The 19,465-nt window shown below is 41.2% G+C and overlaps 1 protein-coding gene across 6 annotated transcripts in view; it reads left to right on the forward strand.

Annotated features, from left to right (window-relative positions):
- bmpr1aa (bone morphogenetic protein receptor, type IAa) overlaps window positions 1-19,465 on the forward strand; it is a 261,621-nt gene that overhangs the window by 236,938 nt on the left and 5,218 nt on the right. For all 6 annotated transcript variants that reach the window (XM_072583060.1, XM_072583059.1, XM_072583062.1 and 3 more), the window contains 4 exons: window positions 6,304-6,442; window positions 10,806-10,998; window positions 15,488-15,785; window positions 17,731-17,906. In XM_072583060.1, the coding sequence (XP_072439161.1) occupies window positions 6,304-6,442; window positions 10,806-10,998; window positions 15,488-15,785; window positions 17,731-17,906 (806 nt within the window). The remainder of the gene's footprint in view (window positions 1-6,303; window positions 6,443-10,805; window positions 10,999-15,487; window positions 15,786-17,730; window positions 17,907-19,465) is intronic.

The following is a 19,465-nucleotide window of genomic DNA, read 5'->3' on the forward strand; positions in this document are numbered from 1 at the left end:
ATAAGATGGTGTTATTTTCTGGGTCTGTAGAGTGTGAAGAAGCAAAAATGGTCTTTAGTAGAGTGATATGCGCTTCTTGTCAGATGTGGGAGTTTAGGTTTAGGGATTACAGCAGATTACATCTGCCATAAATGCTGTTGGTTGCGAATCTTATCAGATCGAATGGATCGGTTGGAGAGACAGTTAGATGCAATGAAGAATTTGTAACAGCAACAGTATGTGATAGATGGCAGTTATAGGAAGGGGAAAAAGTCTCAGGTACAGTCACATAGATGGGTTAACTCCAGGAAAGGTAAGAGAGGTAGGCAGCTAGTGCAGGAGTCTTTTGTGACTATACCCATTTCAAACAGGTATGCTGTTTTGGAAAATGTAGGGGGTGATGGAGTCTCCGGGGAACATAGCATGAACATCAAGTTTCTGGTATTGAGACTGGCTCTAATGCAACGAGGGGTACGTCGGGTTCCAAGAAATCAATTGTGTTAGGGGATTCTCCAGTCCGAGGTATAGACAGACGTTTCTGTGGCCAGCAGTGAAAAATAGAATGGTGTGTTGCTTCCCTGGTGCCAGGATCAACATTGCCTCAGAGAGGGTGCAGAATGTTCTCATGGGGGAGAGGGGCCAGCAAGAGGTCATTGTCTACATTGGAACCAGCAACATAGGTAGGGAAAAGGTTGAGAGTCTGAAGGGAGATTACAAAGAGTTAGGCAGGAATTTAAAAAGGAGTTCCTCAAGAGTAGTAATATCTGGATTACTCCTGGTGCTACGAGCTAGTGAGGGCAGGAATAGGAGGATAGAGTAGATGAATAGCATGGCTGAGGAGCTGGTATATGGGAGAAGGATTCACATTTTTGGATCATTGAAATCTCTTTTGGGGTAGAAGTGATCTGGACAAGAAGGGCAGATTGCACCTAAATTGGGGTCAATCTGAAACTGATACAGTTGAGAACAGAAGCAAGTCAAACAGTCAGGGCAGGCAGGGACAAGGTAGGATTAATAAGTTAAACTGCATTTATTTCAATGCAAGGGGCCTAACAGGGAAGGCAGATGAACTCAGGGCATGGTTAGGAACATGGGACTGGGATATCATAGCAATTACAGAAACGTGCCTCAGGGATGGGCAGGACTGGCAGCTTAATGTTCCAAGATACAAATGTGACAGGAAGGATAGAAAGGGAGGCAAGAGAGGAGAGGGAGTGGCGTTTTTGATAAGGGATAGCATTACAGCTGTGCTGAGGGAGGATATTCCTGGAAATACATCCAGGGAAGTTATTTGGGTGGAAATGAGAGATAAGAAAGGGATGATCACCTTATTGGGATTGTATTATAGACCACCCAATAGTCAGAAGAAAATTTAGAAATAAACTTGTAAGGAGATCTCAGCTATCTGTAAGAGTAATAAGGTGATTATGGTAAGAGATTTTAACTTTCCAAACCAATTCATACATTTCAGGTAATAACTAACCTCCTCGTTCTTCTGACTGTTTTGCATTGTCTCATTTATCTGTGATGTATCTTGAATGAAACAGAATTGCTAAACCAAGAGTCTGATGCAGGGGCAGTGAGTTACCATCATTTGAGCAGAGCAGCTCGAGTAATAGTTAAGAGGCATCTTTGAGCACTGTTGTAGGCTGTGAGGCTGCTTACCCTCTGAACTCCTCTTCACTCTATTCCATTCAGACAATGGGCAAGCATTGGAATAGCTGCAGTAGGTCTTTTAAAAATTGCCCAGCAGATCTAGTTCCTGCCTCCTTCCCACACGAGCTGGCCCCACTGTAGCACCAGGTTCCCCTCTGGGCCAACTGGGACCTTTCTCAAAGAAAATTGTGTTGCTAATTGATGCTGATGTGCTGGGTTGAGGTCTAGAAATGATATCTCAATCCCCTTCCTGGACTGAAAAGGCGAATATTCAGCCTATCAAGTCTGCATGGCTATTTGTAGATCGATCCACAAACACAGGATTGGGATTGTATTATAGACCCACTAATAGTCAGAGGGTAATTGAGAAACAAATTTGTAAGGAGATCTCAGTGATCTGTAAGAATAATAGGGTGATTATGTTAGGAGTTTTTTGACTTTCTAAACATAGACTGGGACTGCCATGGTGTTAAGGGTTTAGATGGAGAGGAATTTGTTAAGAATGTACAAGAAAATTTTCTGAGTCAGTATGTGGATGTACGTACTAGAGAAGGTGCAAAACTTGACTTACTCTTGGGAAATAAGGCAGGGAAGGTGACTGAGGTGATAGTGGAGGAGCACTTTGGGGCCAGCAACCATAATTCTATTAGATTTAAAATAGTGATGGAAAAGGATAGGCCAGATCTAAAAGTTGACGTTCTAAATTGGACAAAGGACAATTTTGACGGTATTAGGCAAGAACTTTCGAAAGCTGATTGGGGGCAGATGCTCACAGGTAAAGGAACGGCTGGAAAATGGGAAGCTTCAGAAATGAGATAACGAGAATCCAGAGAAAATATATTCCTGTTAGGGTGAAAGAAAAGGCTGGTACGGTATAGGGAATGCTGGATGACTAAAGAAATTGAAGGTTTGGTTAAGAAAAAGAAGCAAACAAATGTAAGGTAGAGACAGGATAGATCAAGTGAATCCTTAGAAGAGTATAAAGGCAGTGGGAGTATACTTAAGAGGGAAATCAGGAGGGCAAAAAGGAGACATGAGATAGCTTTGGCAAATAGAATTAAGGAAAATCCAAAGGGATTTTACAAATATGTTAAGGACAAAAGGGTAACTAGGGAGAAAATAGGACCCCTCAAAGATCAGCAAGGCGGCCTCTGTGTGGAGCTGCAGAAAATGGGGGAGATACCAAATGAGTATTTTGCATTAGTATTTACTGTGGAAAAGGATATGGAAGATATAGACTGTCGGGAAATAGATGGTGACGCCTTGCAAAATGTCCAAATTACAGAGGAGGAAGTGCTGGATGTCTTGAAACGCATGAAGGTGGATAACTCCCCAGGACCTGATCAAGTGTACCCTAGAACTCTGTGGGAAGCTGGGGAAGTGATTCCTCAGACTCTTGCTGAGATATTTGTATCATTGATAGTCACAGGTGAGGTGCCGGAAGACTGGAGGCTGGCTAACGTGGTGCCACTGTTTAAGAAGGGTGGTAAAGACAAGCCAGGGAACTATATACCAGTGAGCCTGATGTCAGTGATGGGCAGGTTGTTGGAGGGAATCCTGAGGGCCAGGATTTACATGTATTTGGAAAGGCAAGAACTGATTAGGGATAGCCAGCATGACTTTGTGCATGGGAAATCATGTCTCACAAACTTGATTGAGTTTTTTGAAGAAGTAACAAAGAGGATTGATGAGGGCAGAGTGGTAGATGTGATCTATATGGACTTCAGTAAGTCGTTCGACAAGGTTCCCCATGGGAGACTGGTTAGCAAGGTTAGATCTCACGGAATGTAGGGCAAACTAGCCATTTGGATGCAGAACTGGCTCAAAGGTAGAAGACAGAGGGTGGTGGTGGAGGGTTGTTTTTCAGACTGGAGGCCTGTGACCAGTGGAGTGCTGGGTCCACTACCTTTTGTCATTTACGTAAATGATTTGGATGTGCGCCTAAGAGGTACAGTTAGTAAGTTTGCAGATGACACCAAAATTGGAAGCGTAGTGGACACTTAAGAGGGTTACTTCAGATTACAACAGGATCTTGACCAGATGGGTCAATGGGTAGAGAAGTGGCAAATGGAGTTTAATTCAGATAAATGCAAGGTACTGCATTTTGGGAAAGCAAATCTTAGCAGGACTTACACACTTAATGGTAAGGTCCTAGGGAGTGTTGCTGAACAAAGAGACCTTGGAATGCAGGTTCATAGCTCCTTGAAAGTGGAGTCAGAGGTAGATAGGATAGTGAAGAAGGCATTTGGTATGCTTTCCTTTATTGGTCAGAGTATTGAGTACAGGAGTTGGGAGGTCATGTTGCGGTTGTACAGGACATTGGTTAGGCCACTGTTGGAATATTGCGTGCAATTCTGGTCTGCTTCCTATCGGAAAGATGTAAAACTTGAAAGGGTTCAGAAAAGATTTACAAGGATGTTGCCAGGGTTGGAGGGTTTGAGCTATAGGGAGAGGCTGAATAGGCTGGGGCTGTTTTCTTTGGAGCATCGGAGGCTGAGGGGTGACCTTAACAGAGGTTTACAAAATTATGAGGGGAATGAGTAGGGTAAGTAGACAAAGTCATTTTCCTGCGATCAGGGAGTCCAGAAGTAGAGGGCATTGGTTTAGGGTGAGAGACCAAAGATATAAAAGAGACCTAAGGGGCAACGTTTTCACGCAGAGGGTGGTACATGCATCGAATGAGCTGCCAGAGGAAGTGGTAGAGGCTGGTACAATTGCAACATTTAAAAGGCATTTGAATGGGTATATGAATAGAAAGGGTTTGGAGGGATATGGGCAGGGTACTGGCAGGTGGGACTAGGTTGGTTTAAGATAACTGGTTGACGTGGATGAGTTGGACCAAAGGGCCTGTTTCCATGCTGTGCATCTCTCTGACTCTACAACTAGCTATTTGGTTACAGAACTGGCTCAAAGGTAGAAGACAGAGGGTGATGTTGGAGGATTATTTTTAAGATTGGAAGCCTGTGACCAGTGGAGTGCCACAAGGATCGGTGCTGGGTACACTACTTCTCATCATTTTATATAAATGATTTGGATATGAACATAGGAGGTATGGTTATTAAGTTTGCAGATGACACCAAAATTGGAGGTGTAGTAGACAGCAAAGAAGGTTACCTCAGATTACAACAGGTTCTTGATCAGATGGGCGAATGGGCTGAGAAGTGGCAGATGGAGTTTAATTTAGATAAATGCCAGGTGCTACGTTTTGGGAAAGCAAATCTTAGCAGGACTTATACACTTAACGGTAAGATCCTCTGGAATGTTGCTGAACAAAGAAACCTTAGAGTGCAGGTTCATAGCTCCTAGGAAGTAGAATCACAGGTAGATAGGATATTGAAGAAGGTGTTTGGTATGCTTTCCTTTCTTGGTCAAAGCATTGTTGGGAGGTCATGTTGTGGCTGTACAGGACGTTGGTTAGGCCACTTTTGGAATATTGCTTGCAATGTGGTCTCCTTCCTATCGGAAGGATGTTGTGAAACTTGAAAGGGTTCAGAAAAGATTTACGTGGATGTTGCCAGGGTTGGAGGATTTGAACTATAGGGAGAGGCTCAATAGGCTGGGCCTGTTTTCCCTGGAGTGTCGAAGGCTGACTGGTGACCTCATAAAGGTTTATAAAATCATGAGGGGCGTGGATAGGATAAATAGACAAAGTCGTTTCCCTGGGTTGGGGGAGTCGAGAACTAGAGGGCATAGGTTTAGGGTGAGAGGTGAATGATATCAAAGGGAACAAAGGGGCAACTTTTTCACACAGAGGGTGGTGCGTGTATGGAATAAGCTGCCAGTGGAAGTGGTGGAGGCTGGAAATTTTGCATTATTTAAAAGACGTCTGGGTGGGTGTATGAATAGTAAGGCTTTAGAGGGATTTGGGCTAGGATATCTGGTCGGCATGGACGAGTTGGACCAAAGGGTCTGTTTCCGTGCTGTACATTTCTATGACTCTATGACTTTATGTTGGCCAGGGAACAGGGTGGCATGAAGTTTCAAGCAAATGGAAGCTCAGGGTTTGTTTTTGTGGACAGATGTGGGTATTCTACAAAGCAATCACCCAGTCTGCACTTCATTTCCCCTGTGTAGAAATGACCACCTTGTGAACAGCACCTACAGTAGACTAGACTAAGTGAAGTTCAGGTAAAGTGCTGCTTCACCTGGAATGTGTATTTGGGGCCTTGGATGGTGAGGAAGGAGGAAGTAACAGACAGGTGTTACATCACCCTTGTTTGCAGGGGAGTGGACCAGAGTATCCCGGAAGGAACGGTCCCTGCAGAAGGCTGACAAGGGAGAGGAATATTGGTCTAGTGATATTCCGCTGAAGGTGGTGGAAGTGGTGACTAATGATCCAATGGCTTTAGATGCTGGTGGGATGGTAGATAAGGACAAGGAGGACCCTCTCTTTTGTGGGAGGGAAAGAATATCAATTTTTTCCTAGCTGTCATCAGTTCTAACAAGAGTCACTGGACTCTGATATTAACTCTGATATCTCCCCACAGATGCTGCCAGACCTGCTGAGTTTTCCAACAATTGCTGTTTTTGTTTTTGATTTCCAACATCCATAGTTCTTTCAGTTTTTTTGTTTGCTGTTTCCTTTGTTGTTGAAAATGATGTTTATTTGTAAGCAGTTATTACACTGAATTGATAGCAAAAGATGATGAGTACCAACTTTTTATTTAGGTACAAAGGGCAGGCAGACAGACGTCGCTACAACCGGGACCTTGAGCAGGATGTAGCTTTCATTCCACCAGGGGAGTCTCTGAAAGACTTGATTGACCAGTCCCAGAGCTCAGGTAGTGGATCTGGGCTCCCTCTTTTGGTAAGAACACCAATTACAGAATTACACATTCTTGCACAATCACAAACTGGGTTGCTTCTTTCAATAAGAAGCTTACTCAAAATAGAGACACCCAGGAAAAGCTGAGCTGACCATTCAGCTTTTCTATCTATTATATTCTACAACTTCCAGAAGCAAGGTTTTCATTCTGGATCTCTATCAATTTTATAGTTCCATAGAAACATTAAATGGTTACAGTGCCTGAAGCAATTCCCTCTAAGGAAAACTTACTAAGTCCACTTCTCCCACCTATTCTGTATAGTCCTGCAATGTTTTTCTCTTTACACAATCACCCAATTCTTATCTGCCCCCAATTTTTCAATCTACCCACACAACTAAAGTTCCTCATTCTGTAATTAGAATTTACATTAGAGTTGCCTCACTCTTTTTAGCCTCCTTGTTCTCTAGTTGGAAAAGTTCTTGCTTTCAGTTTTTAGCTAATTATCCCTCCCTGCTGTGTTCCTCACCTCAGCTGAAATCGGAAATTGACCTACTACCCAGGGCACAGCAGATAGTCATTCCCCTTATCTGAAGGTCTTTTTTCCCCGAAGAGAGAATCCAACTGTCAAATCGTAGAATTCATGCCCGTGGAAATAGGCTATTTGGCCCAATGAATCCATAACGACCCTCTGAAAAGCATCCCATCAGACTCAACCCCCTCTCCTCCCAGCATTTCACATAGCTAATCCACCTAGTCTGCACATCCCTTGTTTTCACAAGTATCTGAAAGAACAGAAAACAAATTTCCAAAATTTGAGAGAATTGATACTTCCATTCAATTGTCAAGCTGTAAGTAGGTATCAATAATTTCTGTAGTTAATTTGTTAACATTGAGACCTTCAACTGCAGAAAGCAAACCAAGTTTCTCACTGACCATGAAAATCTCAACAGATTGCTATAGGCTCTCTAATGGTTGCATGTTAGTCATTTTTATGAAATAATTATGGATGAGGGAGACTATCTTTATTTCATCAAACCAGAAATTAGTTCTTAAATGATTAAAAAGGTTTTGTCTCCCTACTATATCTAAAAGTACATTCCATTCGTTCATCACATTGTATGGGAAGAAAAGGTTCCAATATCGAATCTAAAGCAACCTTTTTCTAATTTGAACTGATGGTCCTTATCTTGCTTTGTTTTTGCAACTAAATTTAATTTTCCTAATCTACTTTGATTTTTTTTCCCAAACTGGGAAAAGTCCAAGTTGCTTCAGATTTTCTTCCCATAACTCATTCAGTTTTGGATCAGTTTTGTAACCACTTCAGCAGTGTTTGAATGTTTCCCTGAATAAGAAAGCATTCACATTTAAATACCATGTTTCACAAGCCAATGTGACAATTATCTGGATAGTCTTTGAGTTTGCATCTGTTAATATGAAATGGCATTAAGTAAAATTAATAGACCAATTTCTAAAGGACCAAGTGAAAAACCAACAAAGGAAAATGTGGGCTTAGAATTCATTGAGAAGTTGGGTGGTATTCATATTAGTATTCATTGCCTAACAGGACAATATGTGAAAATTTTGATTAAAAACAAATTAATCTTCAAAATCATTTTAACTTCACCAAACAATCTTTTTGTCACTGGAATGTCATTAAAGCAGCAATCTGAAGATGAGAAAGCTTGTGCTTCCAACCCTTAATCTTAAATATATCAGACCATGGTAGCCCACTATTAGAGTAAATCTGTGCACTGTTAGAGCACTATGATGCACTATTAAACCAAATTGGCATGCTGCTAAGGTATTGGCTCTGCTCTTAAACCATATTGGAATTCTCTTAAAAGATCGGCTCCACTGAAACATTTTCTACAGTGCTTTGGTGCCAGTAATTATGCGATATTGTGAAAGGCAACTGTTACTGTTATGTATGATGAGTATAACTTCCACCAAATATTATTCAAACTAATATATACTTGACTGCTGTGTAAAGTGTTTGGACATTTTTGTGTCACTCTTGAGGCAGGTTAGCATGTGCTGCAGCTTTGGTGTTATCTGGTGATTATTAATTAGACTAAAATTTGAAAAAACAATGGTGTGAGAAATAAAGCATATTCTAAGTAGCAGAAATTCAAGACCAAAGTTTGATATGGTGAATTCGTGAAGTTTTCAAGATGCATTATCAGAGCTTAACCGGGATTTTTTCACTTTAAAGTTGAATAAGAATTAAATGATCTGTTCATATAGAACATAGAACATTACAGCGCAGTGCATGCCACGATGTTGTGCCAACCTCTGGAACCAATCTGAAGCCTATCTATCCTATACTATTCAATTTTCATTCATATGTTTATCCAATGACCATTTAAATGCCCTTAATGTTGGCGAGTCTACTACTGTTGCAGGCAGTGCGTTCCACACCCGTATGGATGTGTAAAGAAATTACCTCTGACATCTATCCTATATCCATCACCCTTCAATTTAATGTTATGTCCCCTCGTGCTAGCCTTCACCATTCAAGGAAAAGGGCTCTCACTGTCCACCCCAGCTAACCCTCTGATTATCTTATATGTCTCAATTAAGTCACCTCTCAACCTTCTCCCTAATGAAAACAGCCTTAAGTCCCTAAGCCTTCCCTCATAAGACCTTACCTCCATAGCAGGTAACATCCTCGTAAATCTCCTCTGAACCCTTCCCAAAGCTTCCACATCCTTCCTATAATGTGGTGACCAGAACTTTATGCAATACTCCAAGTGCAATCACACCAGAGTTTTGTATAGCTGCAGCATGACCTTGTGGCTCCGGAAATCAATCCCTCTACCAATAAAAGCTAACACACCATAATGCCTTCTTAATAACCTTATCAACCTGGGTGGCAACTTACAGGGATCTGTGTACATGGACACCGAGATCTCTCTGCTCATGTACACTATCAAGAATTGTACCATTAGCCAGGTACTTTTTTTTTCCTCCTGTTGCACCTTCCAAAGTAAATCACCTCTCAGTTCTCCACATTAAATTCCATTTGACACCTCTCAGTCCAGCTCTGCAGCTTATCTATATCTCTGTGACCTGCAACATCCTTCAGCAGTATCCACAACTCTACCAACCTAAGTGTCATCTGCAAATTTACTAACCCACCCTTCTACGCCCTCATCTAGGTAATTAATAAAAATGACAAAAGCAGTCGTAGTCAGTAAGTCTACTTCTTCACTACCATTTTCCTTGTCTGTCCTCTTTTTTTATTTTTGCCTAATATATTGAATTTCCAGACCAGCTTTCAGTCATGTCTCAGTGCTGACTGCCGTCTATAATCTCCTTGTTAAAATTATGCCTACATTTCATTAATTTGTTCCTTAAATTTCATATTTCTATAAAGAATACTTAGGTGATGCATTCCAACCTGTTCTTTTGCTCTGATTTCTTTCTTCATTTTCTCTCTTGATTTTACATATTTCAGGTTTCCCTTTATAGCACCTAAAGCAAAATGTTTATTCCTTTGCTTTCATTTTCAAACTATTGCTTATTCTCCTTTTCCGCCTGACACCTCCAGCTTTTGTACCTCCTTCCCTTCTCCATACCTGTTAATAGTGTGAAATCTTTACACAATTTTGTTCATTCATTCTTTCTTTCTTCAAGGACTGTGGTTCCAGCCCAGTTCACATGAAGTCTCTGTCAATGGTGCAGTTCCTTAAAGTGCAACCCATAAAATGGAACCCCTTTCCCTCGCCACTCCAGCCATATTTTGATCCCTCTAGTCTGTTTATCCCTGTACTAATTTGCACATGGCTTGAATATTAATTAATATGTTATTAATCTTGAAATCCTCTACTTTAATTTCGCTTTAAGTTTGTGGTACTCTCCAAACTAGATCACTTCTCATGTTTAATTGCTCCCATTGTGATTCACAACAACAGAATCTTCCCATTTTCTCTGTAGTATCCTTTCAATACACCTTAAGATATCTCTCACCCTTTACCCTTGCACCACAAAGGCAAAATGCGATGTGAGATTCTCGATTATGCTGACAAAGGTATCTAATTTGATTCTGTCCCTCTAATTACTGAATCCCTATGTGTACCACACTATGCTTTCCCCATTTTTTCTCTGTTGTACCTAAATGAGCCTGCCTAGTAACCTTGTTATTTATATTTTGATTTTTTAAAATGTATATGTAAATACATGTATTTCGTATGATATGCAATTGATTCTTCAGATTTGACACATCTATTTATGTAAATCTGTAAGCCCAGTGCTACTTCTGCTTGCCAGGATTTGGTGTAGTCCTTCTATTGTTGAAAGGATGGAAATCATTATTCAAAACGGTAATTTTTGTTCTTTTTCTTATGCTAGTGTATTCTCAATAGAAACAACTTCCATGTTCTTTTCACATTCCATCCCCCATAGGTGCAACGTACCATTGCAAAACAGATTCAGATGGTTCGACTAGTAGGTAAAGGACGCTATGGTGAGGTATGGATGGGAAGGTGGCGTGGTGAGAAAGTGGCAGTTAAGGTGTTTCCTTCAGCAGAAGAGGCCAGCTGGTTCCGTGAAACGGAGATCTACCAAACAGTGCTTATGAGACATGAAAGTATACTAGGTGAGCTATGCCAATCATCTAATCGGTCTACTTCAGATACAGGTTAACATTTTTGCAAAGATAGAAAGGAAATTTGATTTGTGCCCAGTATTTCTCACCAGTTGTTATGCTTTCTCAAGAATTGGCTTAGAAATTTGTTGCTCAGGTAGAAGTTGCCACACTGCAATGAATGTGAATTACTTGATTTGTTTTCTGAATCCACCCTTCCTTCCACTTTGTTTCCTGTTATGCTCTCACATCATTTGTATACTTGTTTTTGTTCCTTTCCCTTTCCTGATACAGGTGAGAAAGGTCAGACTTTTTAGTGATCACAGCAAGATGGCCTGCAATGCTCAAGGATTAAACAGCTTTAATCGAGAGCTTGCTGTATCCCTTTACCAGAACAGCCAGGGATCCATAATTTGGATAATTATTATAAAAGGCATTTAGGGCAGTAATGAGAGCTTCCATCAGTTGTGATCATTCTCCCTTCCACAGAACAAATTGTGATGCTGATCTCTCTTTGTACCTCCGGTGATTAGGTTTCCAAACTCTCTCTCTCTTCAAACAGGAGTCAATCGCAATGGGCATTGCCGCCCAAGCCTGGGAAGAAGCAACCCTGACATGCACGATTCCCTGGTTTTCATACTTTGTAAATATACTGTTCTCTGAGCCATCCTAGTCTCCTCATTCAAAACTCCTGCTATTGTTATTAGTCATGAGGTTAAAGCATCTGAACCAATGTAAATTGTCTGGAAATACTGATTGCTGAGAGTAGAAACTGGGGAGAAGAAAGGAAGGCAAAGAACAGAGATAGTAGGAGCCTGATCTTGGAGAGAGGGGCAGATAGCAGCACAGGCTATGCAGGGCAAAGAGAAAAGATGTCACAGATAATGGCGCTGCTGCAAGCTAGTAAGACGAGTGAGTGAGTGTCGGTGGGCAAGTTGATATAGTAGCCTTATGAGTTGCGAGGGAGGGAAGGTGGCACGGGTACCGAAGGTGGGGTGAGTGGAGGTGAATGTGTGGCAGTAGCATGGGCTGGAGATTGATGAGATTGATGCCCCAAAGTGGTTTGATATTGTATGCAGGAAATTAATGTTCTGTGATCTGTCAGCTTCAGCACATCATTTCATTTGTGGAAGAAGGTTGGGTTATCTCATACTGCTCACCACCTGTAATGTCACTTCCGCTCCTGTTAACACAGCCATAAACACTACTTCCACCCACTTTGGGCGTATCACTTCCATTGGTGACGTCAGTGCTCAAAGGTAGAAGACAGTGGGTGGTGGTGAAGGGTTGTTTTTCAGACTGGAGGCCTGTAACCAGTGGAGTGCAAAAGGATTGGTGCTGGGTCCTCTACTTTTTGTCATTTACATAAATGATTTGGATGCGAGCGTAAGAGGTACAGTTAGTAAATTTGCAGATGACACCAAAATTGGAGGTGCAGTGGACAGCGAAAAGGGTTACCTCAGATTGAAACAAAATCTGGACCAGATGGGCCAATGGGCTGAGAAGTGCAGATGAAGTTTAATTCAGATAAATGCGAGGTACTGCATTTTGGGAAAGCAAATCCGAGCAGGACTTGTACACTTAATGGTAAGGTCCTAGGGAGTGTTGCTGAACAAAGAGACCTTGGAGTGCACATTCATAGCTCCTTGAAAGTGGAGTCGCAGGTAGATAGGATAATGAAGAAGGCGTTTGGTATGCTTTCCTTTATTGGTCAGAGTATTAAGTACAGGAGTTGGGAGGTCATGTTGCAGCTATATAGGACATTGGTTAGGCCACTGTTGGAATATTGCATGCAATTCTGGTCTCCTTCCTATCGGAAACATGTTGTGAAACTTGAAAGGGTTCAGAAAAGACTTACAAGGATGTTGCCAGGGTTGGAGGGTTTGAGCTGTAGGGAGAGGCTGAACAGGCTGGGGCTGTTTTGCCTGGAGTGTTGGAGGCTGAGGGGTGACCTCATAGAGGTTTACAAAATTATGAGGTGCATGGATAGGATAAATAGACAAAGTCTTTTCCCTGGGATCTGGGAATCCAGAACTAGAGGGCATAGGTTTAGGGTGAGAGGGGAAAGATATAAAAGAGACCTAAGTGGCAACTTTTTCATGCAGAGGGTGGTATATGTATGGAATGAGCTGCCAGAGGATGTGGTGGAGGCTAGTATAAATGCAACATTTAAGAGGCATTTGGATGGGTATATGAATAGGAAGGGATTGGAGGGATATGGACCAGGTGCTGGCAGGTGGGACTAGATTGGGTTGGAATATCTGGTCGGCATGGACAGGTTGGACCGAAGGGTCTGTTTCCATTCTGTATGTTCCTATGACTCTATGCCCACTTAAGCAACTGTCTCTGCCCCACCTCAACTCCAACCCCACTCCAGGTCCTAGCTCCCATCCCTGCCATGTCTTCACCATTCCCCCAGACCTCCCCCTCACTGAGGACACACATTTAATCCTCAGTAAAAGCCTCGCCTTTATCCCTCTACACTCTCAGGTTAATGAGTTTGACACACGCTGTGACCTCTAACGTTTCATCTGCCACCTGTGCCTCCGTGCCTACGTTTTTTAACCAAGACACCCACCCACCCATCGAGGACCTCTTCTGCCTCCAACACACCCCATCCACTTGGACACCCCCTGCTGGCCTGTTACCTGCCCTTGAACTCTTCATTTCAAACTGCCACTGTGACATTGACTGCCTCACATGCTCCAAACTCTCGCCATCCACTCTTTCCGCTCCAACCCCAACCTCACCATCAAACCCGCAGACAAGGGGAGTGCAATAGTAGTGTGGCACACTGACCTCTACACTGCTGCACCTGTCATTTTCCCAGCTACCTCCCCCCCACCTCCCAACCTCACCCCCATTTATCTCTTAGCACGAACCCATAAGCCTTATTCCTGATGAACAGCTTATGCTCGAAACATCAATACTCCTCTCCTCTGATTCTACCTGACCTGCTGTGCTTTTCCAGCACCACACTCTCGACTCCTTATCTCATACTGCTGCTAAGCACACTGAAGGAATCAAGGCAACATTAATGTGTTTGAAATGTCTGTAATAGAGTCATAGAGATATACAGCATGGAAACAGACCCTTCGGTCCAACCCATCCATGCCGACCAGATATCCCAACCCAAAATAGTCCCACCTGTCAGCACCTGGCCCATATCCCTCCATACCCTTCCTATTCATATACCCATCCAAATGCCTCTTAAATGTTGCAATTGTACCAGCCTCCAACCTGAGAAACAACCCTCCATCACCACTCTCTGTCTTCTACCTTTGAGCCAGTTCTGTATCCAAATGGCTCGTTCTCCCTGTAATCCATGAGATCTAACCTTGCTAATCAGTCTCCCATGGGGAACCTTGTCGAACGCCTTTCTGAATGAAGTCCATATAGGTCACATCTACCACTCTGCCCTCATCAATCCTCTTTGTTACTTCTTCAAAAAAACTCAATCAAGTTTGTGAGACATGATTTCCCACGCACAAAGCCATGTTGACTATCCCAAATCAGTCCTTGCCTTTTCGAATACATGTACATCCTGTTCCTCAGGATTCCCTCCAACAGCTTGCCCACCACCGAGGTCAGGCTCACCCGTCTATAGTTCCTGGCTTGTCTTTACCACCCTTCTTAAACAGTGGCACCACGTTTGCGAACCTCCAGTCTTCCAGCACCTCACCTGTGACTATCGATGATACAAATATCTCAGCAAGAGGCCCAGCAGTCACTTCTCTAGCTTCCCACAGAGTTCTCGGGTACACCTGATCAGGTCCTGGGATTTATCCACTTTTAACCATTTCAAGACATCCAGCACTTCCTCCTCTGTAATCTGGACATTTTGCAAGATGTCACCATCTATTTCCCTACAATCTATATCTTCCATATCCTTTTCCACAGTAAATACTGATGCAAAATATTCATTTAGTAATAGATTGTGGTCATGAGTACTTTATATGGAGTTTGATCATAGGAAAGTATTTATTCATAATGTTTATTATCATACATGTAACATTGTTAAAGTGAGATGTGTTGAATGTTCCTATTAATGAACCGTTTCAAAATATTTCTTAAACATTATAAGTAACTTTGTTCCATCCAGGTGATTTGCTGTGCCTATTTCCCCTTATTTCTAATGAGACATCCTTTTCCTTTTTTATATCAATATATAGTAGGTTGTGTTTACTCTTCGAGGGGAAAGTGAGGACTGCAGATGCTGGAGATCAGAGCTGAAAATGTGTTGCTGGAAAAGCGCAGCAGGTCAGGCAGCATCCAAGGAGCAGGAGAATCGATGTTTCAGGCATGACGTTTCCTGAAGAAGGGCTCATGCCTGAAACGTCGATTCTCCTGCTCCTTGGATGCTGCCTGACCTGCTGTGCTTTTCCAGCAACACATTTTCAGCTGTGTTTACTCTTCACCTTGAATAAGGTGATATTAGTTAATTCTATCGTATGGAATATCAAGTGCTAAATTCAACTTCATTCCATGTTATCTTTTTCAGGATTTATTGCTGCAGACATTGAAGGCAAAGGCTCGTCGACATGGTTGTATCTGATTACAGATTATCATGAGAATGGCTCACTGTATGACTACCTGAAGTGTACTGTACTTGATACCAAAGCCCTGCTGAAGTTGGCCTACTCTGCTGCTAGTGGTCTCTGTCACCTCCACACTGAAATTTACGGCACGCAAGGCAAACCTGCTATTGCACATCGTGATTTAAAGAGCAAAAACATTCTGGTGAAAAAGAATGGAACTTGTAGCATTGCTGACTTGGGCCTAACTGTGAAGTTTAACAGGTACTGTATAACCTACTGAATCTAATTGTGAATTGTGTTTGTAACTTCATCCATCTCTTTTACTGCGAATAAATTTGCATCCTACATTAGATCTTTCAACTACAAATATATATCATCAAGCCCTTGATGGCGTTTGAATGTAACGAGCCCCTCCCTGCTTTACGTGGTTCTACCAAATAAACCTTGCTTACATTAACAGGTGAAAATAACTGCTCATTTTCAATCAGTGTTTTATCTCACATACTAGAAATTTTTGCCAAGCCTGGTTGTTTTTGGGAAAATCATACACCAAAGTGTGCCCACAGAAGTATTTGCATTGAATTCTATAGTTTATACCTTCTGTATTTTTAACTCATGCTTGCTGCAATGTACTGATTCTGTAAATGAAGCTTCCGAGCAATTACTTGAATCTGACTGGTCCATCTTTTATTTTAGCATTAAAATTTCTGTAAAAGTTCTTGTTTCCCCCATCCCACAATGCTGAAAGAATATTTACATAGAAGAGTTAAAAGTCTTCGTGACTGGCTGCATCAAACTTTAGCTTTCCATTTATGTGTTCTTCACTATCCATATTAAATGTCTAATAATAGGGCCAACAATATTTATTGGATGGTCAGCTATCAAGTCACCAGACCTTATATTGGGGTTGAACTGGGATTAACTCAGAGTTTCTTCATTTCCATTCATGTGTACGTAGTTGCTATAATAATCATTTTATAAGCAACATCAGAAGATACCCTATAGACTGTTACCTTGTTCAAGTTATCTGAAGATCATGCCCAGAAAGACCTTTCTTGGACTAATATGTAGTTCTTGTGATAATGTGCCAACCGTTACGAAAACTGGATGGTAAGCTAGAATTAAGATAGAGAGCAACAAGAACTGCTGGACTGGGTCCAAGGGCTGAATGGCTGACTCCAGTTCCTATAACTCTTTGCCCAATTTTATTTGAGTCAGGAAATGTTTCTTTCGTCTAATGATGCTGTATTACTCAGACAAAATGTGTGAATCCTTTGAGGCCACAGTCTTTGTTTGATGTTTCCAGGAACCTGGGAAGTCAGGGTAGTTGCTTTCATCCTACATTCCAACCATGATAATTCAGCAACTATATAATGAATAGCAAACTGCTATCTAGTTGGTTAAAGTCCCTAAAGTTACATTCTAGATTAATCCTTTATTCCAAGTTCCATTTTTCAGTTTCAATTTCAATTCATGGAAATTGTATAACAGCAAGCAATTTTGCAGAACAAGACTTTGGCAGAACAACAGGGGTCACAGGTCCTTAGCTAGGGTCATCTCCTTGTAAATTTTATTTCTTTTTATTTCATTCATGAATGTGGGCATCACTGGTTGGGCCACCATTTATTGCCCATCTCTATTTGCCTCATGGGTAGTTAAGAGTCAACCATATTGCTTTTTTTTTCTGGAGTCACATGTAGGCCAGACTGGATAAGGATAGCATTTCCTCCCCTAAATAACATCGGTTAACCTGATAGGTTTTTCTGACAATCTAGCATTGCATTCATAATTCCAGATTTTTATTGAATTTAAATTCCACTATTTGCCATGCAGGATTTGAACCCAGGTACCCTAAATCATTACCTGGGTCTCTGGATTAATAGTCTGGTGACAATACCACCTGGCCATTGCTTCCTCTTATTACTTTTCTAGAGCACTGTGCAGATGAGATGGTTGCACAAATGAAAGGGAAGCTACATTTACTTCCTTTGTAGGATTTCTATGTACGCATAGACATCGCACGTCTACATTGTCTAACACAGTCCAGTCTCATGAGGCATGACTACTGACTTAAATGAATCAATTTCTTGTCGAGAAATAGGGATTTGTTTCTTTATCCAAACTTCAAAATTATTTAGGAATTCAAAATATTCCCATTACTTTGAATGTTAGTTCCTAATTCCTGCTCTTCATCTTATCTTGACAGTGACACAAATGAGGTTGATATTCCACTGAACACCCGAGTGGGCACCAAGAGATACATGGCTCCTGAGGTGCTGGATGAGAGTCTCAACAAAAACCAATTCCAGGCGTATTTGATGGCAGATATATACAGCTTTGGCCTTGTCATATGGGAGATGTCACGTCGCTGTCTCACAGGAGGTATATTACAGCATTCAAAATAACATGAGATAATCAGATAGCACTTCTCAGTTGGACTGATTTCACTCAAATTTTTCAAATGTAACTAGAACTCCCGTGATGTTTCTCACAAATAAAATGCTGGTTTATGTTTGTACAATGCATTATTTTGCTGCAGAAGCAGATCTGTACCCTCAGATCTTAAAGTCTAGTTGTCAAATAAACATTATCTTTGTTTAACCAGAGTTTGTTTGTTTGGTAAGAGACAGTACAGATTGAAAAATGTTTCAGACTCCAGATTAGAATTAGTTGGTATTAAATGACTGGTTTGTACACTGTCATTTAAGATTCTATTTATCTGCATAGTATGTGTTATCTAATACATAATTTTTTAAATGTACACAAATGTAATGCTTCAGTTTATATAATTATACATCGCTATAGTCAGATGAAGACAGATGGCTGAGTTAAGGTGCTCCAAATGGTTGTCTCATCTGTACCTATTTTGTGCCTTGTGAATAATATTGTTTGCCATATATTTTGGGTGAAACTTAACATGGTATGGCAGATATAAAGTTTCCCTGAAAATATTCATGTTGGTCCAAGTACTTTGGCCAACCTCCAACTAGCCTGTATTTCATATAAAAACGCTAAAATAACGTGACAAGTTCATGAACAGCTTGATCATAAAGTAATTTCTTTAATCATATTGTACAATTTATATTTTGCGTGCATCTTCACATGCGTTTACTGTGACAGGCTTTCTTGTGTTTTTTTTAGTTGTTGCCTCATGCTTTTCCTCCAATTTTTCCACTTTTGAATCCTTGTTTTTTTTTCAGATGCTATCTGTTGTAGTGGTTCAATATGAAGGATACTCTCTGTTCCATGATGCCTCTGTCAATTAGCCATTTTTCAAATTAGTCTCCACAGTGGAAGACATCACATCCTGTCAAAATCCTGTCTGCAGCCCATCATCTACATAGTTAAAAATCACACAACACCAGATTACAGTCCAACAGATCTATTTGAAAGTACAAGCTTTCAGAGTGCTGCTCCTTCATCAAGTAGCTAGTGGAGCAGGATAGAAGCACATCGAATTTATAGCAAAAGATCAAACCATCATACAACTGATGCGATGTATTGAACAAACCACGATTGCTGTTAAGGCATTAATACTTAGAATGGTGTTGCAGGTTTCGTTTCATGAATATGTAAATCACAGAACATCTTCCAGGTCACATTGTTGAGATAATTTAAGGTTTTATAAAAAAAAGTGACATCTCAGCTCCGACAATGCATTAAAGGTGTGGGGTTAGAGTTTGTCTGTCTTCCAAACTTGAGCCAGACTAGTTCTATTTTCAAATGTTACATGGAGTGACTGCCTACTGATTGAATGCTTTTTGAACAAAATAGAATGTATATGCAAATACAAATCTGCAACTGCAAATTCACCACAGAGTTTTGTATGTGTGTGTCAGAGAGTGTGAGTGTGTGCACTAGAGAAGGGAGAGTATGTGCATGCTTGATTGTGTATGTGAGTGTGACGGAGTGTGTGTCTGAGAGAGTGAGTGTCTGTGTGA

Source organism: Chiloscyllium punctatum, chromosome 13 (assembly GCF_047496795.1).
Source record: "Chiloscyllium punctatum isolate Juve2018m chromosome 13, sChiPun1.3, whole genome shotgun sequence".
NCBI lineage: Eukaryota > Metazoa > Chordata > Chondrichthyes > Orectolobiformes > Hemiscylliidae > Chiloscyllium > Chiloscyllium punctatum.